At 52.3% G+C, this 26,241-nt stretch overlaps 2 protein-coding genes across 2 annotated transcripts in view; one reads left to right on the top strand and one right to left on the bottom strand.

Annotated features, from left to right (window-relative positions):
• Positions 1-10,595: 10,595 nt before the first annotated feature.
• RPRML (reprimo like) lies at positions 10,596-10,931 on the bottom strand. The gene has a single exon (XM_065422849.1). The coding sequence runs from the start codon at positions 10,929-10,931 to the stop codon at positions 10,596-10,598; it is 336 nt and encodes a 111-aa protein (XP_065278921.1).
• Positions 10,932-24,431: 13,500 nt separating this feature from the next.
• Positions 24,432-26,241, top strand: part of ITGB3 (integrin subunit beta 3) — a 42,091-nt gene continuing 40,281 nt past the window's right edge. The window contains exon 1 of the mRNA XM_065422768.1: positions 24,432-24,708. Within this exon, the coding sequence (XP_065278840.1) occupies positions 24,645-24,708 (64 nt within the window). The 5' untranslated portion in view covers positions 24,432-24,644. The remainder of the gene's footprint in view (positions 24,709-26,241) is intronic.

The raw sequence follows: 26,241 nt of genomic DNA, 5'->3' as shown, positions 1-26,241 counted from the left end.
TGAAAATGAGCCAGTGACAGAGGGAGGGAGGATGGAGCGAGCGAGGGGCAGGGCCTAGGAGAAGGGGTGTGGTGGGGCAGGGCAAGAGTGTTCGGTTTTGTGCCAGTAAAAAAGTTGGCAACCCTACCACTGCACCCCTCCCGCACCTTCCCGTATCCCCAGCACTTCAGCGCCATGTGCTTGCGAAGCGCCCATCTCTTGTTGAGGGAACAAGCCCAAGTGCCAGCCAAGCGACTGGAAAAGGCCGTTTATTTTTTGACTCACAAATACATTCAATCTGGATTGAGGTTACAACCTGGACAATGTCTCCCTGCCTAAAGAAAAAAATACAGTTACCATAACAACCTGACTCTGTGCTTCATTACCATGGCAATTTGCAGGAATTATGAAATACGGTGTGGCTTTTTTTATGCATGCATTTGGTGCCAGACTCAGGCTGAGGTTGGTTCCCCCCCCCCCAATCTATTTTGTCTCACTGCGGTTTGTTAACCATTTCATTCCTTTCAGTCCCCCATCATTTTGTATATGTAGTTGGGACTATGTTTTATAACGTGCATTACTTTGCATTTATCAACATTGAATTTCATCTGCCATTTTGTTGCCCAGTCACCCAATTTTGTGAGGTCCCTTTGTAACTCTTCACAGTCATCGTTGGACTTAACTCTCTTGAATAATTTTGTATCCTCTGCAAAATTTGCCAGCTCACTGGTCACCCCCTTTTCCAGATCATTTATGAACAGCACTGGTCCCAGTACAGATCCTTGGGGGACCCCACTATTTACCTCTTTCCACTGTGGAAACTGACCATTTATTTTCTCCCCATTGTTTCCTATCTTTTAACCAGTTACTGATCCAGGAGAGGACCTTCTCTCTTATCCCATGACTGCTTAGTTTACTTAAGAGCCTTTGGTGAGGGACCTTGTCAAAGGCTTTCTGAAAGTCCAAGTACACTATGTTGACTGGTTCACCCTTGTCCACATGCTTCTTGACCCCCTCAGAGAATTCTAATAGATTGGTAAGGCATGATTTCCCTTTACAAAAGTCATGTTGATTCTTCCCCAACAAATCATATATATCTATGTGTCTGATAATTCTGTTGTTTACAATAATTTCAATCAATTTGCCTGGTCCTGAAGTTAAGCTTATTGGCCTGTAATTGCCAGGATCATCTCTGGAGCCTTTTTTTAAACTTGGTGTTACATTAGCTAACCTCCCATCACCTGGTACAGAGGGTGATTGAAGTGATAGGTTACATACCAGAATTAGTAGTTCTGCAATTTCATATTATAGTTCTGTCAGAACTTTGGGTGAATACCATCTGGTCCTGGTGACTTATTACTGTTTAATTTATCGATTTGTTCCAACACCTCTTCTACTGACACCTCAATCTGGGACAGTTCCACAAATTTGTCACCTAAAAAGAATGGCTCAAGTGTAGGGATCTCCCCCACATCCTCTCCAGTGAAGACTGGTGGAAATAATTCATTTAGCTTCTTTGAAACAGCCTTGTCTTCCTTGAGTGCTCCTTTAGCACCTTGATCAGCCAAGGGTCATGCTGCCTGTTCGGCAGTCTTCCTGCTTCAGATGTACTTTTAAAAAATTACTGTTAGTTTTGTGTCTTTAGCTAGTTGCTCTTCAAATTCCTTGGCCTGGCTTATTATGCTTTTAAACTTGATTTGCCAGAGTTTATGCTCCTTTCTATTTTCCTCAGTAGGATTTGACTTCCTATTTTTAAATGATGCCTTTTTCTTTCTAAACACCTCTTTTACTTTTCCTATTTAGCCATGGTGGCCTTTCTTTAATTTTTTGATTCTCTTACCTTATTTTTTATAGGAGTATACATTTAGTGTGATCCTCTATTATGGTGTTTTTAAATAGTTTCCGTGCGGTTTGCAGGCATTTCACCTTTGTGACTTCCTTTTAATTTCCATTTAATTAGCTTCATTGTTTTTGTCTAGCTCCCCTTTTTTAAGTTATATGCTACTGTTGTGGGTTTCTGGCATTTTTTTCCCTGCAAGGATGTTAAATTTTATTACAAAAACAACAAGGAGTCCGGTGGCACCTTAAAGACTAACAGATTTATTTGGGCATAAGCTTTTGTGGGTAAAAAACCTCACTTCTTCAGATGACTCCTTGTTGTTTTTGTGGATACAGACTAACACGGCTACCCCCTGATACTTGACACACATTTAATTACATTATGGTTGTGATTACTGAGTGGTTCAGCTGCATTAACGTCTTAGATCAGATCCTGGATTTAGGACTAAATCAAGCCTTGCCTCTCCCCTTGTGGGTTTCAGGACTAGCTTCTCCAAGAAGTAGTCATTAATAGTGTCTAGAAATTTCGTCTCTGCATCCATCCTGAGGTGACGGCCCCAGTCAGTCTGGGGATAGTTGAAATCCCCCGTTTGATTGCATTTTCCGCTTTTGTAGCCTCACCAATCTCCCTGGGCATTTCACAATCACGGTCGCCATCCTTTGTCACCTCCCCTGCTCCTCAACTGTTTTTGTTCCTAGGACACAGGAGGGAAACGACCCATGAGAGCTGGGTTCTGTTCCTGGCTCTGCCGCAGACCGACCTTGCATCGGCCACTTCACTTCTCTTTGCCTCGGTTTCCCATGCTCCGTCTAGACGGCGAGCTCTGTGTCTCTTGCCATGTGTTTGTACAGCACCGAGCACCCTGGGACTCGAGTCTCAGCTGGGGGCCTCCCTATCATATGACAAATAATTAAAATGAATAAAATAATAGTCAACTGGCCTGGTTTAAAAAAAAATGGCTAAAAACTTGAAACCTAGCAGCCGCAGCTGAGCTTGAATTAAACGCGAGGGTGTGAGATGAGAAAGCTGGTTGCAAGAAAACAAAATAGAGCGGAAAAAAATTAGCAATGAATAGTGTTTGCTTTTTTAAAAAAAAATACAAGCCTCAGCCATCCCCCTCCTCTTGCTGGCGGAAAGGTTCACACTGATCCGGCCAGCTCGCGAGACGAGAGAACTCAGCAGAGCTCCGGGGTCCCAGAGATCTCTGGCTGAATAGCTCATCTGCACTTCTAACGGTTCATAAGGATAGGTGGGAGCAAAGCGTCAAGTCCCTTCTGTGTCCCTGCCCCCAAACACAGGTGTAATGCAGCCAATCTCCCGCAGCAGTTTCCATATGCTCAAAACCTCGCTTGGGGTTGGATTTTCACACCAGTGCCACAGGTTGGCTGCTGGTGTAACGCCGACAGATCACGGTTGTCGGCAGGCAGGATCGAACCTGCGACTTCGGGAGCTTAGTGCATGAGCGAAACGCCACCTGGCTGTCAGCTAAGGCAGGAGGCCAGAACACCAGCCCTAGTGTGGGTTACGCTGGCAGGGGAGGAAAGGAGGGATTCAGAATTAAACAGGTGCTGTAATTCCCCGAGATCTGCTTGAACAGGAAGCCGAGACCCAAGCCTGAGGTGTCTGCCGTGGTTAGTGTTGTGTCATTAACCATGGGGCTGAGGGAAAATTACACCTGCAGCTAACTGCAGTGTCTGTTAATTGGAGGCGGGGATCTTCACCGCGTGCCGCCGGTCTGGCTGTATCTGACGGGACCGTAGTGTCTATATTTTATATAAGAGGTCGCGTTAGCTTGGAGACACCTGAGCTGGCTGCTGCACCCGGCTGGCGGCAGATTTACTCACCATAGCCGCTGAGCGGCTGGCCTGGATGCTTATTGGATAAGCTACTCGCACCCACCCCCCCGTGGCTGAAATGCAGCTCCTTCTGGGGTGGAACATGGTAGCTATTGAACGCTACCCAGCCATTTAGAATCATCCTTCTCCGGCAGCTCCCGCGTGAGTCTCTCACCGCCCAGGACGGCGACGCTCACGGATTTCAGCTTCCTCCCTTGGTCAATAACGTCTTACGAGCCCTGGGTGGCACAGAGGGAGGAAGAGGAGCTAGGAGACTAAGGCCAGGATCCGCTGGGGTATTTAGGTGCCCAACTCCCACTGAAACGTATCCAGTGATGTCAATGGGAGTTGGGCACCTCTGAGGAGCTGGGCCTAAGTGACTTGCCCAAGGGCTCGCCAGAAGCCAATGACAGAGCCGGGAATAGAAACCGTGGTGGGCCTGGTTCTCCGCTGCCCAGCGCCTGGTGGCCTTGTTACGCTGGGGCAAGGCGGGGGTAAAACACTGCCAGGCCGGAGTGGGGGCACGTCACACACGCCATGGAATCCCTGAGGGCCACTGCAGAGGGGCAGAAGCCCTGAGGCATAAATACACCCCAGCCCCATGTCCTCCTGCCCCAGACACCTCCCCTTGCTCCTCCTGCCCCAGAACACGGCCTGCCCCAGGGATGGGCTGCTGCAGAGGACCTCTGGGCCGGGGAGGGTGGAGGGGGGGGCTCTCTCTCACGGGGGAGGGGCATACAAGCGGCACTACCAGCCCTTTGCACCGGGTGACTTCGAATGGAGCCTGGGAGCCCGGTTCTCAGACGTGCCAAGTACCTGCACCCCCAGCTGGGGGTTACTGCAGAGAGCTGGGCTGTCCCCACACCCACCTTGAAGCTCTGCTTGTTTCCCCTCAGGGTGGCCCCAGGGAGAGCACTGGCTGCGTGCGTCGCCCTCCGACCCCCTTGGCTTTGGGGCTACAGCGGGGTCAGGTCAGATAAAGGCCTGGATGAGTCTGTGTACCATGCTAGCCGCCTGGGGTCACTGCTCCTACCTGCAGCTCAGGGAAGAGGCAACCCGGCCTTACCAGTTACCCGTCCCGCCGATCCCAGGTCCCCCGCGGTTCCTGCAGCCAAGTTCCTTTTCCCAAAATAGCTCTCCTGGAAAGGGGGTGATTAATCTTTCATTGTCAACCTCGCTCGTGCTGAGCCGGGGCTTTGTCTGTCTGTGTCTTAAATCTGCTGCGAGCAAACCAAGCCCGCGGGGGTCCCCCGGTGCCAGCCGCACACCGTGGGACCTCATGAGGGTCAGGGATCAGTAATTAAAGAGCACGGAGGCCAGGCAGACAGCCCGCACCCTGCTAAAGCATAGAGGTTCCTGATCGGGGGGCTGCCACCTCTCCTCCCCATGCAGCACACACCGCCCCACATATGGAGCCAAGCCGTGGTATCCATTTCATAGTCATAGCATGGAGCCTCTAGGATGCAGGGACGAGACTCTGGGGTGACTGGTGTACTGCAAACTGTATGAAGCTGTCACTTTAAATTTCAGGGGGGTTCTCCTAGTCCTGCTTGCAGGCTAGGGAGCTCTGTAGGGAAGCGTGCGATCCGGGCCTTGGAGCAGTCAGTCTGCAGAGAGCCGGTCTAGAGCCGGGTGGGGTGAGTTGTGCCGTTCTATTTCAGGGAGCAGCCTGCTTTGTCTCTCTCTCTGTTCTAGGGTGCTTGGGTGTTGTCATTCTGGATTCTAAGAAGCAAAGTCACATTACGCTGCAGCCTAGCAGCAAAAGGATTTGTGTTTTTTATCTACCCTCTCTGTCTGTACACCGTGAACCATACCCGCTTCCCTTCCCCTTGGGGGCTGATGGGAGTGGAGTTTAGCCAGGCCGGGATTTAAGGAGACCTGGTGTGGTGACGTGAGGCTGCCCAGGCTGGGAGCCAGAGAGAACCCCAGGGTTACACAGCCTCCGTAAACAATCCTCTTGTCTCTGTGTAACGGGGTTCGTCTCCTCTCTGCCAAGAGCCACGCTGTGGACAGTAGCCCCGATCGACCTCTAGCCAGGACTTGCTAGGAGCTGGGGGAGAAAAGCAAATGAGCAATCGCAGCCGTGAGACGACGCCCGTACTGGACTCCAACCCCCCTGCTACGAGCGGGCGTGACTCATCCCCGGTCGATCGCACTCCCCAGGCTGGCAGCTGGGAGCGTCGCACAATCCCTCAGTTGTGTCCAAAGCGACAACTTCCAGCTGCCTGGCTCATCTGCCGGCCTCGCTCCAGCGAGTTTATGGCCCTCGTGTCTGGCTCCAGCATGCATGGCGGTGAGCTCTCCCCTCCCAGCTCTTGGGATTTCAGGGCCCGATCCTGGGAGATGCTGAGGGTCCGTTGATTTCAATGCTCAGCACTTCCCAGGATCGGGCGGGATGTTTTTAACAAGCCAAGAGACACCAGCGATGATGAAAGCTTTGTCCTGGCACTGACACACATGCTCCAGGCATAACCTCTCCAGTCTCTGTGGATTTAATACACCCCAGAGTCTAGCAGGCAACTAGGGTGCAGGCCAGGAATGGGATCCGCTGCCACTGTCATATCTGGACAGACGAGAAAACTCAGGCCAAACCTCGTCCCAGGGGGAGTCACCAGGAAAACTCCTACTGACGCCAGCGGGGGCGGGACTGGACGGACCTTCAGACAACTCAGCAGATAGGGAGTCGCCTGGCAGGTCCCGCCTTGGTTTTATTTATGACGACATTGGAGAGGAAGGGCCGTCATACGGCTCAGCCTCCAGCCCTGCCACTTGCTCCCTGTGTGACTTCGGACAAGTCACTTAGAGTGAAGTCAATGGCAAAGCCCCCATTGACTTGAAGGGGGCCCGGATTTCGCCCCTTGGCTCTCAGTGCTTCAATTCCCTGTCTGTAAAATGAAGACAAAAAAGTTCTCTCTGTGCCCCCCTTGCCCTGTCTAGACTGTGAGCTCTTTGAGGCAGCGATGGTATTTTACACGTGTATGTACAGCACCTAGCACAGTGAGGCCCTGATCTCATGTGAAGCCATAGTACTGCTGTTAACAGACGGTTTATAAGGCTGTTCGTTACCATCATTCGTACCTGGCTGTTATTAGCCATTTTGTCTCCCAGCCCGCATAGCTCTCTGGTTTATTGGAAGCACTCATGACCGAGGAGCTGGGTTAATCACAAGGTGACTAGTGTATCTACCTCCACGCACAGCCACGGGCACTCGTCGCGTGCCGGGCATGTGGTTCTGAAAGCCACCGGAAGCGGCTGAGATGCCGTCGCTCGGACAGTCACTGCGGCTTGTTTCTGTAGCGAATGCGGCTCAGCGGGGCCCGAAATTCCCCCAGCAGGCTTCCGCCACGCGCAGTCCAGCTCCGCTCCCTCCAGCTTCCCAAACAGCCAGTCCTGACTCCGAACTCGCACGGATGGACACCGGGCGTGACCCCCCCCCCCCCCCACAGCCATCAGGCCTGGCCTACCATGGACGGGCGCCTTAGGGACCTCTTAGCCCTTGGCTCGTTCTTCCTCGCACCCTGGGTTGAATCTGGAGGGAGGGGGTATAGCCAGGAAGCGTGATCCCCAGGATGGCCTCCCGGAACTAGAACGCTGCTTGAATTTGTGCTGGGAACCAAACAAACCCTCTGCCCCCATGAGAACTGGGGCGCGCATGTGGCACACGGCCCCCTTTGCGTCCAGCGGGGCCAGGCTGAACCCAGGGGAGTGCAGTGCACTGATGTAACCCAGTGTCCGTGAGAGCAGAGCCGTGACGGCGCGAGGTGCAGGGGGATCAGGCCCAGTGGGGTCACACAGCCCCGACACCGGTGTTGGGGAGATCAGAATCCCGCCCAGCTCGGGAACTGCCACCGGCTACAGCTGCCAAGGCGATTCAAGTTTCCATTCATCCCCTGTGCAATAGGACCTTGCAAGCTCTCCGGGACTGGAACAATCCTTGACTGTCGCTCGGCTGCTCCTCTGTATAAAGAAAGAACCTGTAACCACGCTCCCCTACAAACTTCCTGTTAAGGTGCAGGCACCTCTGGGGTTTCTGTCCTCCTCCCGGCCGGTTAAGAGTTAAAAGGGAGTCCCCCTCCCCCCATATGTTGGAATGCAAACTCAAATCACTGTCACTCTGCAATGCCATCCTCTATGCAAAGCATCGAAAACATTCCTCACAGAGCACTGGGTTACACACGTGACTCCAACATGCGTGATGAGCGGTCTCCGCAGTGACACTTGCTCTTTTCCCGTGAGCTCTCTCCCAGCATGATCTGGGCGTAGGTGGTTGAAAAACACGGAGACGCGGCTAACCTGGTGTCTAAAGACACTTGGATAATTGGCTGAGATGTGGAATCGTACGACCCGAGCCTTGGGTGTCCGCAGCGTGGCTCAGAAACCAGCCCTCAACAGAGCGCCGGGAATGCTGCCTTCCGTATGCTGCTTGGCTAATCAGAGATTTGCGGAATGATCCGATGGGTGCCAGGAATCACCAGACAAAGGCACCATCACCATCCAGCTAAGATGGGAATATTTTAGCTCCAGTGACAAATTAGCCAGTTTGTGACGAGTCTCTGCCTTCCTCGGGGCATCGCTACGGGTGAGAGTTATGGTGGTTTAGGGGCCTTCTTTGGGAAAGGCAACCGCAGCTCAGCACTTCCTGCGTTTCTAACACTAGAGGGGTTTTTAACTCCCACCAGATCTCACCTTCCAGGTGTGAGGCTGATCGATTATAGCGAAGGGGCCAAAATCCAGTTTAAAATGGAAACTCCGTTGCAGCCGTAGGGCCCAATCCTGCAAATACCAGGCCCTTGCTTCACTTCACTTCCAAGAATAGGCCCATGAATACTCGCGGTAGGGAAGTGAAGCACATGCCTACGGGTTTGCAGAATCAGGGCTTTAATATACATCGGGCTTAATTCTCCATTGCCCCGGACTCAGTTACAGATCAGGGGACTCCAGCGTGGAGATTTACCCTGGTATAATCGACCTTAATCTTATCCCACTCCACATTAGCCAGGATCGCATTCCCACCACAAAAAATAGATGCGACGGGTGCAATATATTACATGATTCCCTGCCTACGCCCACCAGCACGCAACGGTGACCTTGCTGATTTTGGTAGTGCTTTCCACAGATGTAAGGATGCAAAGCAAAAGAGTACATAGCCTTGGGGGTCTGATCCTGCATGCAACTGAGTCAGTGGAAATCGAGGCAGATGGGAATCTTTCCATGCATTTCAACGGGAAAAGGATAAATTCCTACTTGCCCTACACCACCTGTCGCCACTTGCCTCTGTGCAAAGTGGCTGTAAAACGCTCTCCAATCGGAACAGCAGTGCAGGGACCTGAGGCTTATAGAGTGCAATGGGATCAGGCCCCTCGTTGTTAGCTAGTTTCACTGGGGTGGAGGGGTGTCAGAAGACAGACACCCCCGTCCTTCTGCCATAGTTTCTTGGTCATCACGAACTCTTTGCATCCGACAGGCTGGAGAGCGACAGACTTAGCACTGGGCTAGTCATAGTTCACATTACGGATATTTCACTAATATGCTTTGGAATCCCTGGGGGGAAATGTGCTATCAAAGGTCAGCCATGGTAATGATAAGCCAGATTCTGATCTCAGTTACAGCTTGGGTGAATCCAGAGTGGAGTTACTCCAGTTTTACACTGGGGCAGCAGATCCTAATTTTACCCCATTCCGCATTAGCCGGGCTCGCATCCCCACCACAAAAGGGAGAAAGTAGCCAGCATATTTGCAGGCATCGTTTTCATCCTACACCCACACGCGGAGAAATCATTCCACCATAGTGGAAAGGTCAAGAGTCCTCCTTTTTGTCATCTCTTGCCTTTCACTCACATATCTGGGTTTTGACAGCTTTACAAGAATCACAGAGGACGCAGATTTCAACTCAGAATCTTGCTTTGCAAGCTGCCTTTGCTGAACCTTTATGCTTCGGTGCTTGGCAGCGATTTAGCAAGCCCCCAATATACAGTCCCTAGTTAATTTATGAGCTAATGGGACCCAAGAGTGGTATTTTGAATTTCAATCGTATTTTTTCAAAATGTGAGTTCAACTGCAAAGTAAGAGGAGGGTATTTAGCCTTGTGGAGCTGTCATTGGGGAAAAAAATTCACACACACCGAAAAAATGAAGACAACAGCGAAATCATTTGAAACAGGTTTTTGTTTTTTTCAACTTTCACTGGTTTTCAAAACTACAAAAAAAAAAAAAAAAAAAAACCCCAAGGAGTTAACAATGTCGCATTCTAAAAAGGTCCCAAAACAAAGCCATGCTTTTGTTTTACCTTTTCTTCCTTCAATATAGTGTCAATAAATAAGTAGATTTAATTAAATAAAAGAAACTCCCAGTTCATGGACGAGGAGATCTCAGGCATTTAAAAACAAACCACAAAAAGAACGTGTTTTTCCAATTACAAAACTCTTGATTTACAAAAGGATCCATGCTTGAGGTCCGAAAATAGAAACAGACAGGCACATTCATTAGCATGCAGTCTTGGCTTTAAGACCCAAAGAGCACCCCACTTTCCCTGCCCCCACAAACATTTCATTGAATTGGCTTGCACACCACATTTCACTTTTTTTGTTTTGTTTTGTTTTTTAAAAAAAAGCCTTAAGAAACAGGTAACAGTATCCAAGGTAACAGCCAAAAAGATTCCAATCCTTCACTTTGTTTTTGCAAGTTTTCATGCAAAACGTCAAACATTTCTGCATGCAACATTAGGATGACAATTTTATTTTTGTGCTTCACACAGAGCCGGAAAGATGTCTCCGTCCCTTTCGCCAGCACGTATTTCATTCAGCACAGAAGGGTTGATTTACCCTGTACACCAGCAGGTTGCAAGAAGTCCGGATTCCACACCCGGCCCCCCCATGTGCATGGGATTGCACCTCTCAACCGGAATTCCATACCGTTCGCTTGCCTACACACTCCCGGGATCCTCTCAGTACAGCCCCATGATGGCAGCTCCCACGTCCTTAGACGGTCTGCGGTCCTTGACCAAAAAGTTAATCATGCTCTCCGACTTGATGAGCAAGTTGCAGCCCAAAAAGAAGATCCCGAACACCACAGTCAAGGAGAGGATGCAGAGCACCGCAATCTGGACCACCCGCGTAATGTAGAGGCTCCTCTCATCGGGCAGCAGGATGGACGACCCGCCATCGCTGGCCACCACCGAGCTGGTGCCGTTGCAACAACCCATCAAAGTGCCCAGGTCCTGGGTCCTGTTGGAATAAACTCCTTGCTCCATGACAGTCTGGTTGAAAAAGGTCCCGTTCATTTCGCTGTTTTAATCCAGAATCTCCACCCAAGGGGAGAGAGAAAAGCCACTCCTGGTTTGGAGCCAAGACAGGGGCTGGGGTAGGTCCGTCACTACCTCACTCTCCTCACTGCGAAGCGTCAGGTACTGGAGAAACTTCCTCAAGGCAGCAAGCAACTAGGCAGCCAATTTGCGTAGCTGAGAGATGTCTCACTCACTGATTCCTCTGTGCAAGGATATTATAAACCTGAGCCCCCAAACAGAGCAGAGAGAGAAGGCAAGGGGTGCACAGGGAGGGGAAATCTACAAGCAAAGAAGAAGGAGATTGCAATTTACCCCGTCCTCAGTCCCCCCAAATCCCTAGTCTCCCCCAGTGCTCTAGGAAAGCGAAGCAGAGATGCACATTCCCAGTCGTGAAATTAACACAGACAGAAGAGGCTGAATCCTGCAGGCTGGGAACTGAACAAATGCAAGTTCCAATCGAAAGTCTATGCGGTGTTAAAAAATCATCACTTGTCAACTCCACCCTCTCTGGTCCCCCAGGACCGCCTCCCCCCCACTCACTGCTGCCCCAACCCACTCCTGACACCCTGCCTCCAGATCAATGATGCCCCCCCACCCACTCCTAGCCCCCACCATGCCCGCTCATTGCTAACCTCCCCCACTCCTGACTGCCCAGACCGGGCTGGCCTCTGCCTGGTCCTGACACACATGCCTATTGCTGGGTACGGCTGTCTCCCACCCATCCCTAGACAAGGCTTTCCCCACTCCTGACCCCCATCCCCACTCACTGCTGCCCGCTCATCCACTCTGGACTCCCCCCAGGTCAGTGCTGCCCCCCTCACATCTCCCCCCCCCCCCAGTTCAGTGCCATCCCACCCATTTCTGGACCCCCAGCCCATGGGCTGTGCCCCCTACGTCTCCCCCACTGGGTCTCCCATGCTTTGAAAAACAACCTGCTGGGAATGTTAAGGCTGCCAAGCTGAGTGCTCAGAAGTTAGGAGAGGGCACAATGAAGGTTGCTCTGCCCCCTCATGCACATACCCTTAGCTCTGCCCCCTTGGGCATGCACATTATACCAGCCTTAACCACATGCCCGCTTGCTACTTTGTTCACAGGACCCTCGCCCCATCCAATTCCCAGGATGGACTGGGGAGACAGGGAGCTGAGACCAGCAGGGGCTGAGGAGAGCAGAAGGCAGAGGGAAGAAATGGGCTGACCAGGGGATGGAGGAGAGCAGATGGCGTTCTGAAGAGGTGGGGAATGGAAGAAGAATTTTCAGGTGAGTCCTAGCAATGCCAAAACCCCTTCCCTCACTCCCCTGGCTGGGAAAGCAGCTTCAAAGTGGGGGGTAGCTACCCCCTATCTCCAGACCCCATCCCCATGAGGTCCCCCCACAAATTAGTCCGGCCAGGAGTGGAGGGGACTCCTGCTCTGGTCTGTTATTTTGGGAGGATGCATTGGCCCACTGGCTGGACTCTGCCGCTCCATCATTCTTGTTAGGGGCCTCCTATGTCTGACCTGCCGCAGGAGAGGCCGAGTGGCTGGGACAGACCAGCTGCGGACCGGGGTTCAGAGAGTGCTCCCCACCCCCCGAAATCCATGTAGGGACCAAACCCAGAGGCAGCTGATGCGGATGCTGGGGGCAGAGGTGAGAGCAGGGCCAGCCATTGTCTGTAGCCTGATTTTATTATAACCTTCCTAGGGCTGGCGCGTCACGTCCATCCCCTGGGGAGGGGGGAATCGGCGGGTTGGTTACCAGTCGCTCTGTAAGCTCAATCCCCCAGCAGACAGACCCACCGGCGCAGGGTTAATCTCCACAGTCTGTGCTTTGCGTCCTACAGCCCTTTGATCTTCCATCCCGTCTTCCCGCTGAGCCTTGGGAATTCCTTTACAAAGATGACTCACGCCTCTCAGGACCTGAGCTATTATCCCCGTCTTATAGATACGGAAACCAAGGGGACGTCTACACAGTAAAACAAGACCCGCAGGAGTGAGTCTCAGAACTTGGGTCAAGTAGGTCACTCAGGCTTGTGCTACTGGGCTAGAAACAGCAGTGTAGACGTTCCCCTTTGGGGACCCTCCCACCACGCTGGGATTCAGAGCCCGGGCTTCAGCCTGAGCCGGAATGTCTACACTGCTATTTTCAGCCCCACAGAACAGGCCTTGAGTCTGAGACTCGCTGGCACGGTTTGGGTTTTGCAGTGTAAACGTACCCTAAGGCACAGAGCAGTTTAAGGCCAAACTACAGCCACTGATTTGGGATGTCTCTGATTTTTAGGTACTCAACTTGGGTCACCTTGGGGTCCCCATCCGGGCATCCAAAAATGGAGAGACCTACCCCCAAATCACTGCCCACTTTGGGAAATTTCAGCCTAAGCAACTGGCTCCAAGGCCACGCTGTGAGTAGAATAGAAACCAGGGGCTCCGTTCCCCACTGCCCTGCACCCGGTGCTATCATTTACACCAGCACAAAGTGCTACCCAATCAGACTGAGAGCGTTTGGCGCGGGTGCCAATGGTTACGCAAGGTGCAGGATGACTGAGAATCCGGAGATTCCTGGCTCCCTGACCACTGCTCTGACTCTGAAAAGCACACTTCCCCCTAGACCAAGGACTAGAAACCAGGACTCCCCATTGCCAGACCTCTCTCTACCAACCCGGCAACACTTCCTGTTCGCAGGCGGCCCCCCCTCGCTGTCTGATCTCAGCTGGCTGGTTAGCATTAGCCTATTAGCTAACGGTGAACATGCTGGGGCACCATAAAAGGGGAGAACCCTTCTAGAGCTGTCGCTGGCTGGCTTTGTCGTGGTTTCTTTTTTATTTGCTTGGGGTTGGCAGACAAGCCTCTCTCCTTATTGTGACTATAATTATTGGCTGATTCTGCCGTGTGCGGAATGCAGAAGGCTATCGGAGCTGTGGGCTTTAGAATAGGCTTAAATGGAGATTAATAGCAGGAAGGGTGTTGAGAGGGGACTGAAGATGACTGGCTGAGGGAGGGTGAACAGTAACTTTGCAGCAAGGTGGGACAGGACTAAGGGGGGAGGTTTCCTTTCCTTTTAAGGGTGACTTGTAACCCGGAAAGGTATGGGACTCGTGCCCATTTTTGGCTCTTTGTGGCAGATAGAGAAGGCCTGAAAGTTTTAAAAAGCGTATTTTTTAATTGCTTGTTTTTTAACATTCGCTATTCAGGCCTTTCCCTGAAGACCTGCCCGCCGGGGAACGTGTAAGGGTATGACCAGCCCTGGGGGAAGAACTGATTTTTCCATCCGCTGACCATCCCAAAGCAAACCAGCCCATGGTTTGGAGTTGGATGTTCAACCCCAGCCCAAAACGTTTCATGTCGTTCGTAGGGGGTTTCGCTTTTAAATGACAGGGAGGTAAATTTCTAAACAAAAAGTTGTTTTGATGTGAAGATGTAGAAACAAAACATTTTGATTTTTTCCGATTTTTTTTAAGTGGGTTTTTTTTTTTTTTCCTGTTGAAACAATTTAGCAAATTCAACACAAATTCACAGAACGTTTCGGTCAACCCAGGTTTGCATTTTTCAGCGAAGAAACGGTTCAGATGAAGAGTGGCGCCCAGCTCTAGTTAGGATATCACACATACGCAGGGAAGTTAAAAAATTTCCTTTCCAGGGTTTAGGCACACGTTTACATTTACATGGGAGCAAAGTCCCATCCGCTTAACTGGGGCTACTCACAGCCATACCGAATGCAGATGCCTAAGGCTAGGTCTACACTACAGCGGGGGTCCGACCTAAGATACGCAACTTCAGCTACGTGAATACCGTAGCTGAAGTTGCGTATTTTAGGTCGGCTTACCTAGCGGTGAGGACGCGGGAAAGTCGACCGCTGCCGCGCTGCCGCCGACTCCGCTGCCGCCTCCTGCCGAGGTGGATTTCCGGAGTCGACGGCAGAGTGATCAGGGATCGATTTTACCGCGTCTTCACTAGACGCGGTAAGTCGATCCCCGATAGACCGATTGCTACCCGCCGGATCGGCGGGTAGTGAAGACAAAGCCTAAGTCTTTGCCGGATTCAGGCCTTTTATTCCAACTCTTCGGGAGGAAAGCTACGTTGGGGAAATAAACTCTGAAAGCTCCTGCTATGCATCTCTGAGTCTTCCAAGGAGACCTCCAATCAAAGCAGGAAAGCCCAGTTTTGGCCTTCCAGACAGAAATAAAATCTTTTAAAAATCCCAACCAGTCTGCCAGGCCTTCCCCCATCCATCGTTCAGAAGCAAAAAAGAGGCACAAACCCTTTTTGCAGGCCACCTTTAAAGTGCCTAAGGAGGGCGTGTTTTTAAAGTTCACGGCAAAGTGGTTAATCTCAGAGCCTGGTGAGCAATGCAGAGCGAAAACCTTTTTGGGTTTTTTTTTTTTATACGTTGATGTTAGGCTAAAAAATGCTTCCTGTGCTGGTATCCTTCCACCTTTCCTTTTTAAAAAAAAATAAAATAAAAAGAGTCCCTAAGGAAGCAGGAGCTTCAGCCCCTAAAAGTTGAATCCAAAGTTTTCTTGATTGCATCCAATCCAATGACAGGAGTTTGCAAGCCTGGAATTGTTACCATGGTGCAAAACATCCCCCCGGCTTCAGAGAAGAGAAGCAAGGTCAAGTGCTATCCTGCAGAGTCTCCCATCCATACTCCACATCAGGATTTTGGAGCAGCTAAAGCAGGGACAGCTCCCGCAGAAACTGGCCCTGGCCCAGATCCTGAAAGGTATTTAATCTCCTCACTTCCACTGATGTGAGGATCTGGGCCCTACTGTTATTCCATGGGATTCACCCTGAGGGCCAATAAACACCTTGACAGGACAGGTGAGAGTTGAAAGCTTCAGGACGGTAAGGGCAAAGACCGGCCATTGGTTATTACTACATTTTGTAGTGAACAGGCTAGACTGTATGTGTACCACTGCCCCCCACTGGATGGAATCAGTAATGCTCAACTGCATATCATAAGCCCTATATTGCTAACACTTAGTGGAGATTCTCCTTTAGCTCAAGTGACTTTTGGAGCAGGACTGGGCGGGGAATGGGCTTTCGGAGCAGAAGGACCTGAGGTCTATCCCTGCTACTGATTGGTCATGGTGGCAATAGAGACATCTTGACGCCAGTTGCCACCCGTCTCCGGTAATGCGTTGCCAGTTATGACTGCTGTTATTTTTAAATGTGCTTGTGACGAGTTCCAGCTTGACAGCCCGGGAGCCTGGAGGCCTCTAGTTCTCCAGAGATCAGGGACAGCGTGAGCAGCAGCAGCGCAAACTCCCAGCACCCTGTGCCACCCAATGTGTCTCCTCAATCCTTCTCATCCTCATGACCCACCCATTCCTTGGCCTCCGTGCTGGGTCTGCCATGCTGGTGGCAACGTTCTATAAACTGGAAGCCCGCCAGGAACAAGGCGGCCTCCCCCACAGGGGCCAGGAGGCCTGGGGCCAGGAGTCCCTGTCCTGAGCTGGGTGTTGGGCTTAAGAGGAAGGATGCCCAGCAGAGCAGAGGGCCGGAGAAGTGCACAAGGCAGGCAGGGGTGTGTGGCAGGCTCCAGGCAGGAAGGCTGAGGAAGAGCAAGGAGCAAACTAGAGGCTCCCTTACGAGGAGGGGCTGAGGGCAGGGAGGGAAAGAAGCGTGGGCCGGGGGAAAGCTGAGCCCAGAGGGCGGGCAGAAAAGTGTTTGAATCAGAGGAGAGAGGACAGACCCCTGGGGAAAGACAGGGCCGGGCCCAATTGATTAGTGGGGCAAAGGCTTTGTGTTTTGCTTGCTTTGGATTTGGATACCCCAGGAGTGTGTGGGGGGGGGAGTTTTGGTAATGACATAGCCGGAGGGCCCAAGTCACTGCAGCAAAGCACCTCTCCAGTGGGAGGAGGCTGAAGATGGGTGTGGGGAAACTGAGGCAGGAGTGCTGCCGCGCTGGGTGTTGCTGTGGGGGGCAGTGCTCTGGGATGGTGAGCCTCGTAACACCGTCTCCATAGGCACCTGACTAAGACCAGCTCGTTCCAGACCACAAAATGCCAAGCCCTGCTGGTCACTGCCACTCTGAGCAGCATTTGACCCAGGGCTGATGGGGGGGGGGGAGACATTGTACGTGGGTCCTAAACTCAGGGAGGCCTAACATGCCTGTAACTGGGGTGAAATGGGTGGGGGCGGGGCCCCAAATGTCTCTCAACAGGACTGCTTTGACCCTGTCTACTAGCACCAGTCCCATGGGCCAGCCAGTCCTCCAACGGTGAGCGGAGGGTGGATGTACGAGGTGGAATTTCCTGCGTTGTGCAGAAGTTTTGTTCATTCCAGCATTTTGTGTGTGACCGTCAGGGGTTATCAGGGATCATTCCCCCCAAGAAGCTAACCTGGTATGAAAATCCTCTGTCACAGATCCCTGGAGCTGAGGAAGGATCGAGTTCCTGCGAGCTCACTGGCTCTCCCTGAGGCTGGCAAATTCTGGGAAGTTCCCGTCATAGATCTCATGATTAGAAGGAACCATTATGAGGAGACTCACCAAGGTGCTGCAGGGAGTCACTGGCACAGCTGGGAAAAGAACCCAGGAGTCCTGAGTCACCAGCCCATGCTTTAGCCACAAGACCAGCCTTCCCCACCACAAAGGCCTGTCTTCAGCTGTTCGGGGTCTTTTTATTGCCCTCTAGCAAGGCACTGCTGCTCCCCAGAAGCTCTGAGGCTGGCTGGCCGGGGAGACACAAAACCACAGTTACTTTCCCTAATACAAGGGAAGGAGGCCAGAGAGGTTTAGTATACAGCACCAGCCCGGATTTAATGGTACACTGCCCTCCTGCAGCACCTGCCGTCCCAGCCGTGGATCAAGATCCTATAGTGTTGGGAGCTGCACAAACACAGAACAAAAAGACAGTCTCTGCCCCAAACAGCTGACAGTCTCAGTAATTGAACTAAGGAAAGGGCACTGGCTTAAGAGTCAAGAGACCTGGGTTCTGTTCCTGGCTCTGCCACTGATCTGCAGCATGACCTTGGGCAAGTCACTTCACCGCCCCCGTGCCTCAGTTTCCCCGCCTCTTGTCTATTTCGATTGGAAGCGGTCTGAGGCAGGAGCCGTCTCTCATTACCTGTTGGTACAGCGCCTGGCTTCTGGAGCCGATGCCTGCGTTGCAATCACTAGGTCATACTTCCTCCCAGAAGGGGAGGTCTTGGGAGCTGTTCCTACTCATCTCTGCCACCCACCTGTGACGGGGCATCAGGAGCTGGTGCAACGGGGCTAAGAAGAGCAAACTTCAGACAGATAAGGTACATCCCAACTTGTCGGGGCCCTGCCCCTTATTGCCAGCCTAGTGCTGGAGCAAGGACCCCTGAGCCCAGCCAGAGCCATGCATCGGATGGCAGAGAACCAACCCCCCCAATATACCTGCACCCAACCAGACACCCTGGGCAGCCCAGAGCGGAGACCCCCCACCACAGCGTGGAGATCCCTTAGCAAAGCCCACCTCACCCAGAGGCTCCCTGGGCCCGGCTGCACTGGGGGGTCAGTCCCGGGCGTGGAAGGAGCTGTCTCTGCAGGATCACATAGTGCAGCAAATAACCCTCCGTTCATTTCACTCCCAATTTAAGAAGCTTTTGCCCCCTCTAGTGGCTGCAGCCTGGCAGTAGCCGTCCTTGTGTCTCTTTGCCAGGGAGTTTTATGGTCAGCTTTGTGGGGCACCAGGTCTGGCCAGATGCTTTGTAGGCCAGGGGTGACCTGCTGCGGTGGGGTCGGAGTCTCATGTCTGAATGGGGCAGGGGGGAAGAGACGGCTCCAAGTCCCGCACAGCTCCTGAGGGCAGGGGAAGGCCTCACGCCACCCTTGAGTTGCCTCTTCTAGGTGTGCGCTAGGGAGCACTCGGGGGGCGGGAGGCTATGCAGCAGGGGGCAGGGACGACGAGAGGCGGGGAAGCCGGTACAAATTACCGGGGCCTGGTGGTCCAGAAGGGGGCCCTGGGCCCGGCTTCCCCCCCTGCTCTTGTCGGCCCTGTTTAGCCGGTCCGCCCTTGCTGGGGGGCCCGAAAAAACTTTTCACCGGGGCCCGAACCCACTCTCGGCAGCCCTGGCAGGGGGTCCGGGAAGGGTGAGGTAAACGCAGAGGGAGGCCAATCCAGATGTTCAAGGCACACTCTGCACACGTCCCCGGAACCCCTCCGAATGAATAACTCTGCATAAGGAGAGGACGTGCCGAGCAACCCACTGCACAGTGGGTGTGATAGAGTCTCTGGAGTCCTTGGAGCAAGGCTGGAGCTCTTTTCTAAAGGATACGCTCTAGTTCACTCTGGCTGGATGCAGGGATCACTGGCTGAGCGTTTCTGGCCCATGCTAGGCAGGAGGTTGGTTCAGTCCCTGGGGTCCCAGCCAAGAGGGCAGTTGTCAGATGGGCACAGAGCTGCTGGATCCCAAAGCCATTCTGCACCAGTTAGTCAAATAGGAACACAGCCTTGCACACTGGTCCAGGGCAGGTTTCAGGAAGGGAAATGGAGCGTGACCAAATCAGGAAGAGGAGGGGGATGAGGCATTTCTAGAACAAACAACAGAAAGATCCAAAACACGACCCGGGCCGGCTCCAGCTTTTTTGCCGCCCCAAGCGGCGAAGGGGGAAAAAAACCGATTGAGCTGCCGCCGAAGGAGGAAGAGAGGGAGTGAAGGACCCCCCCGCCGCCAAATTGCCACTGAAGCCCCGGCCGTGCCGCCCCAATAGCAGATGGAGTGCCGCCCCTTTCTACTGGCCACCCCAGGCAACTGCTTCCTTCGCTGGTGCCTGGAGCCGGCCCTGAACACAAGTCCTCATAGGACTGGGGGACTTTAACTACCCAGGCATCTTTTGGAAAAGTTACACGGCAAAACAGAATTCCCAGTAAGCTCTTGGAATGTCCCGGGGACAGCTTTTTGTTTCAGAAAGTGGAGGAAGTCACCATTTTCGACTTGGTTCTGACTAACCGGAGGAATCGGTAGTGACTCTGCAAAAAGAACAGGAGGACTTGTGGCACCTTAGACAATTTGGGTGCAAGTGCTCATGACAGATGTCATGATTCTATGGAAAGGAAGGTGTGAACGCCGCAGACTAAGGCCAAAGGACTTCCAAAAAACCAGACGTTAGCAAGCGCTGAGAACTTGCAAGTAAAGTCCCATGGGAAGGAAATTTAAGGGGGAAAGGAGTTCAGGAGAGCTGGCAGCTTCTCAAGCAGACAATATAAAGGCACAAGTGCAAACTATCCCCAAGCGAAGGAAAGATTGGAAGAATATGAAGTGGCCAGTATGGCTGTATCCGGAGCTCTTTAATGACCTGAAAATAAGAAAGGAATCCTACAAAAAGTGGAAACATGGACAAATTGCTAAGGAGGAGCACAAAAGACCAGCAGAAGCGCGCAGGGACAAACTCAGAAAGGCAAAGGCACAAAATGAGTTACACTAGCAAGGGTCATAAAAGGCAAGAAGAAGAGGTTCTATTAGCATTAGCATTAGCAGCAAGAGAAAGACAAAGGAAAGTGTAGATCCTCTACTTAATGGGGAAAGAGAGCTAGTAACTGGTGACATCAAGAAGGCTGAGGGCTTTAATGCCTATTTTGCTTCGATCTTCACTAAAAAGGTTAATGACCAGATAGTCAACAAAATGAATATTAACAACAAGGAGGAAGGAACGCAAAATAGGTAAAGAACTTGCTAAAGAATATGTAGATATGTTAGAGGTATTCAAGTCAGCAGGGACTGATGAAATTCACCCTAAGTACATAAGGAACTAGCTAAAGCAATCTCGGACCCATTAGCAATTATCTTCAAGAACTCCTGGAGGATGGGTGAGGTCCCAGAGGAGTGGAGAAGGGCAAATCTAGGACCTCTCTTTAAAAGAGGGGACAAAGAAGACCCAGAGAATTATAGACCAGTCAGCCTGACTTTGATACCTGGAAAGATACTGGAACAAATTATTAAACAATTTGTGAGCATCTAAAAGATAATAAGATTAAAATAGTGAAGAACAAACCATGCCAAACCAACCTAATTTCCTTCTTTGACAGGTTTCTAGCCTAGCAGATGGGGGGAAGCAGTAGACGTGATATAACTTGATTTTAATACGGTTTTTGACACAGTTCCACATGACATTCTCATAAACAAATTACGGAAATGCGGTCTAGATGAAATTACTATGAGGTGGGTGCACAACTGGTTGAAGGACTGTACTCAGAGACTAGTTATCAATGTTTTGCTGTCAGCCTGGGAAGTGGATCTAGTGGGGTCCCACAGGGGTCAGTCCTGGGTCCGGTACTATTCAATATTTTCATTTAATGATTTGGATGATGAAGCGGAGAGCATGCTGATCAAATTTGCAGATGACGCCAAGCTGGGAGGGGTTGCAAGACTTTGGAGGACAGGCTTAGAATTCAAAATGACCTTGACAAATTGGAGAACTGGTCTGAGTTCAACAAGATGAAATTCAGTAAAAACAAGCGCAAAGTTCTTCACTTAGGAAGGAAAAATCAAATGGACAACTATAAAATGGGTAACAAGTGGCTAGGCGATAGTCCTGCTGACAAGGATCTGGGGGCTATAGTAGATCACAAATTGAACATGAATCAACAGTGTGATGCATTGCAAAAAAAGCTAATGTCATTCTGGGCTGTATTAACAGGAGTGTCATATGTAAGACACGGAAGGTCATTGTCCCGCTCTATTCGGCATTGGTGAGGCCCCAGCCTTAATCTCGCTGGGCCTAGGTTCTCCATCAGAAAAACGAGGCTAACAGCAGCCCCTCATGTGAAGAGGTTGTGAAGATAAATTCATGAATGTCTGTGAAGCACTCGGGTACTCCGGTGAACGCCCAACAGAAGCATCCGGGGGGGGAATCAATCATTCTGTATTGAGTGCAGGCTTTGGAGTGGGGTGCGTTAAATAAGACCTGAGCTGCCCTTTGAATGAGCAGGCTACAAAGAAATGTCAAATACCTGCCTCTTCTGTGAGCACTGTCCATGCTGTGTGCTGAGGGTCCGGTGGCAAACAAAATAGTATGTGATCGTGTTATTAAAGATTGTATCGTTGGCATGCATACGCACAAAGGGGGCCCGTTGGCATGCATACACACAAAGAGGGCCAATGAAAGGTACCTGGGCAACCTTAGTTCTGGCACTTCCTAACTGCCAAGTGCTTGACTTTGCAACCTGAATTTTTTTTGAACCACAGTTTGTATGGAAGTGTTTTTATTACAGTAGAATCCAGAGATCCCGATCAGGGCTGGAGCGTGCTGGGTTCTGGATGGACACATAGTGAGAGACGGTCTCTGCCCTGAAGAGGTCATCGTCCAACTAGACAAAGGGGAAGAATGAAAATAGAGGTAGATGAAAGTGAAGTTACTTGCCCAACATCTCATAACAGGCAGCCGCAAAGCCTGGAAGAGAACCAGGGGTTCCTGGGTCCCATATCTGGTGCACCAGCCACTCGGTCCTTGCACCTACAAACGTTCTCTGACTCTTTCTCCAGTACCCACTCCCAGCTACTTGGACTCAGGGCTGGGTTCAGTTTCCCATGCTAAGGGCGTGTGTTCGCTCAACACCACCTTTGGTCTCTTACTGTGTGTGTGTGTGTGTGTGTGTAGTACTCAGCACATGTGTGTGTACAGTACCCAGCATGTGTGTGTGTGTGTGTGTGTGTGTGTAGACAGTACCCAGCACGTGTGTGTACAGTACCCAGCATATGTGTGTGCACAGTACCCAGCACGTGTGTATGTGTGTGTGTGTACACAGTACCCAGCACACGTGTGTGTGTGTACAGTACCCAGCACACGTGTGTGCACAGTACCCAGCACGTGTGTGTGTGTACAGTACCCAGCACGTGTGTGTGCGTGTACAGTACCCAGCACGTGTGTGTGTGTGTGTGTACAGTACCCAGCACATGTGTGTGCACAGTACCCAGCACGTGTGTGTGTGTGTGTTTGTGTACAGTACCCAGCACATATGTGTGTGTGTGTGTGCACAGTACCCAGCACGTGTGTGTGCACAGTACCCAGCACGTGTGTGTGTGTGTGTACAGTACCCAGCACGTGTGTGTGTGTGTGTACAGTACCCAGCACAACAGGGCCCTGATCCTGACTGGCCTGTAGCTGCTCCTGTAATATAACTATCACTGATACAGACACAGTCAGTCAATTTGCCCAGCTGCAGTGGTGATTTGGGCTCCTTTGCCAAAGAGCTGGTGTTAAATCACTCCGAAGGCTGTGGAAAGCAGGTGGTTGCGGGGCTAAGATCTCCGATTTTCCGGCCACTCATGTGCTGAGTTGGCATGAGGCATATCTACCAACAGCTCATCCTCACTCAAGTGCTCCAGCAGCTTGGAAAGGGGAAGGGCTGGAGGAAGAGGAAAACAGATGTGTCCTTCTCTTTCACCCCCTGCCTCGTGTTATTGTTAGGGTAGCATCTAGCTACCTCGAGCAAGGATCGGGGGTCCCCACTGTGCTAGGTGCGGTATAGACAGACAGAGGCAAACGGTGCCCCAGGGAAGGACACAACAGGGCAGGGCTGGGGTGGGAGAGCACAGTCGTATACGGATTCATCGCTTGGCTCATCCAGTGTCACCTGCCGCCTAGCACGGGCCGGGGCACCTCGCCCAGTGACTCCTGCACCCAGCCCAGCAGCTCTGACTGAGCTAGACTGTATCTTTTGGAAAGAGACCCAGCTTTGATTTACAGACTGTGAGTGATGGAGCATGTCCTGGGGCCATGCGCACAGGGGCTGCTCCCCAACAGAGGGGAGGGAGCAGAGACCGGCTGTCCCAGCCCCTGCTGGCCCCAAATAGCATCCTTCCAAGGGAAGGCTAAACCTGACAATGCCAGGGAGCTGCTGGGGGAGTGGCAGGGCCCCCCGGGGCTGTGCAGGGGTGTTCAGTCCCTGCTCTGGAGCGCTTCCAATCTTAGTACTAGAGGTTCATTTCCTTGAGGCTTCTGGCCCCTTCCAGCCATGCTCCGAGGACTGGTAGGACTCCGGGCTCTGGGCAGATCCAAAAGGATCAGAGATTTCCCCAGATCGGACAAGCCCCCGCAAAGTTTGGATCCTTCCCCACAGTCGAACTGGGTCTGAGACCCAAAGCGTCTCTCACACCAGTGTAAATCTGGAGTGACTCCACTTTGGTCAACGAGGTAAAACTGGTGCAGCTAGAGGGAGAATCAGGCCCCAAGTTCTGAACCAGGTCTAAACTTCCTCCGCCTTTGGGAGGGCTGGATCCAAACGCAGCCCCCCCGCCGCCGAGCTGCTGTCCGTTCAGACCCCGAGTCGGATTCCCCCCAGCATCACGCCAGTAACTTCAGCGGAGTTACTCCTGAGTTACACCAGTGTCAGCCAGAGGAGAACTGGGGCTGTTGGGTGTTTTGCACCCCGGAGTTTGGGGGTGACTCGAAGGGTTTGGATCCAGGCTGCATCTCTAGCTAGAGCAGAGGCAGAGACTAAAGCCAGGGTATATAAAAGCAGCCTCTGGCCCCAGCGTGGCTGCCGGCCGGGGGTCACGGGGCTGGGTTTATAAGGCCCTGGGAGGAGGAGACGGAGGGAGAGGCAGGAGCGCTGGGCTGCAGGCAGACAGGCGGGGGCAGTCGCTGACTCAAAGCTGACGGCGGAGTTTCCTCCAGGCAGCCCGGGCTCTGGCTCAGCCCAGCCGCGGATCTCATGCCCTCCGCCTCATGATTCATCCCCCAAGCGGCTCAAAAGCTCCGGCAGCCCCAGCCCCGGGCTCCAGCCCTCGCCGCCGCCCCACCGCTGCGGTCCAGCCAGGGAGAAGATGCGGGGGCTCCGCCTGGCTCTGCGGACCCTCGTGCTGGCGCTGTGCGCGGCGGGACTCCAGGGTAGGTTCTTACGCTGCCTGGCGGCCGCGCTGGGTTACCCTGGGGCCGCGCTGGGTTACCCCGGGGCCGATGAGCGGGATTTCTCCGGAGGGGGCGGCTGCAGCGATGTCTCCATCCCGCTGTGGCCGGAGGGGATGTGTGTGCGTTGGGGCGAGACGGGGGTAGGTGCCTGGCTCTGTGTTTCTATCTCCTGTTGGGGGTGTGCTGGGGCGTTAGGCGTTGGGGAGCTCTCCAGATCCGAGCTGGCCATTGTTTGCGGGGCCCCTGGGCTGCAGGAGATTGCGGTGTCCTGCCCCGAGCAGCGAGGTGTTGCAACGGCTCGAGAGTTTATCCTGAGGCTTGCGATAGCCTGGTACTTTTCTTCAAGCCCCTGGACTCAAGGGATTGCACGAGAGTCGCTTTTGAAAAGCCTCGCGGCTGCAGAGGATCGCTGGGAAAGGTGACCCCCCCCCCCCCCGACCGGAAGAGAAATCCAAAGAACCCCCGAATTGATTGTTTTTAACATCTCATGATTTTAAAGCCAAGCGCTTGATTTTTGAAGGCTTGGAGTTGGCAGTGCCAGAGCTCCCGGGGCCCCTTTGCTTGGGCTGGTTAAAACTACCTGAGATAAAACACTAACGAGGTGTGTGGTGTGTGTGGGACTAACCTGCCCTGGCCCCTGAGCTCTAGGAGCTCTGTGTGTGTGTGTGACTGCACCCTCGATGTGTGTGAAAGTGTGTGGTTGGTGATGTGTGGTTGCACTGTTAGTTTGTGTGTGTTTGGTGTGTGTGAAAGTGTGTGGTTGGTGATGTGTGGTTGCACTGTTAGTGTGTGCGTGTGTTTGGTGTGTGTGAAAGTGTGTGGTTGGTGATGTGTGGTTGCACTGTTAGTGTGTGTGTGTGTGTTTGGTGTGTGTGGAAGTGTGTGGTTGGTGATGTGTGGTTGCACTGTTAGTGTGTGTGTGTGGTTGGTGTGTGTGGAAGTGTGTGGTTGGTGATGTGTGGTTGCACTGTTGGTTTGTGTGTGTTTGGTGTGTGTGAAAGTGTGTGGTTGGTGATGTGTGGTTGCACTGTTAGTGTGTGTGTGGTTGCACTGTTAGTGTGTGTGTGTGTTTGGTGTGTGTGGAAGTGTGTGGTTGGTGATGTGTGGTTGCACTGTTAGTGTGTGTGTGTGTTTGGTGTGTGTGGAAGTGTGTGGTTGGTGATGTGTGGTTGCACTGTTAGTGTGTGTGTGTGGTTGGTGTGTGTGGAAGTGTGTGGTTGGTGAGGTGTGGTTGCACTGTTGGTGTTAGTGTGGGTGTGGTTGGTGTGTGGTGCTGTGCAATGGCACCATTGGCATGAGTGTGGACGTGCACTTGCCTTGTGATGGGCTGGTGTCTGGGCGTGGGTGTGTATGTTTGGGTGTGTGTCCCTGTCTAGCAGGAAGATTCCCAGCCTCTGCCCAGGAAAGAAACGTACTAGGAAATGCCCAGGTCACATCCTGCAGAGGCGGCTGAGCGCCAGGCCAAGTTTGGGATTTTCCCGGTGAAAGAAACTAACGTCACATGAGAGCTGG

This window comes from Emys orbicularis, chromosome 25, assembly GCF_028017835.1.
Source record: "Emys orbicularis isolate rEmyOrb1 chromosome 25, rEmyOrb1.hap1, whole genome shotgun sequence".
In the NCBI taxonomy this organism is placed as follows: Eukaryota; Metazoa; Chordata; order Testudines; family Emydidae; genus Emys; species Emys orbicularis.
Note: the sequence above shows the minus strand (reverse complement) of the source record. Positions and strands in the feature narration are given on the sequence as shown.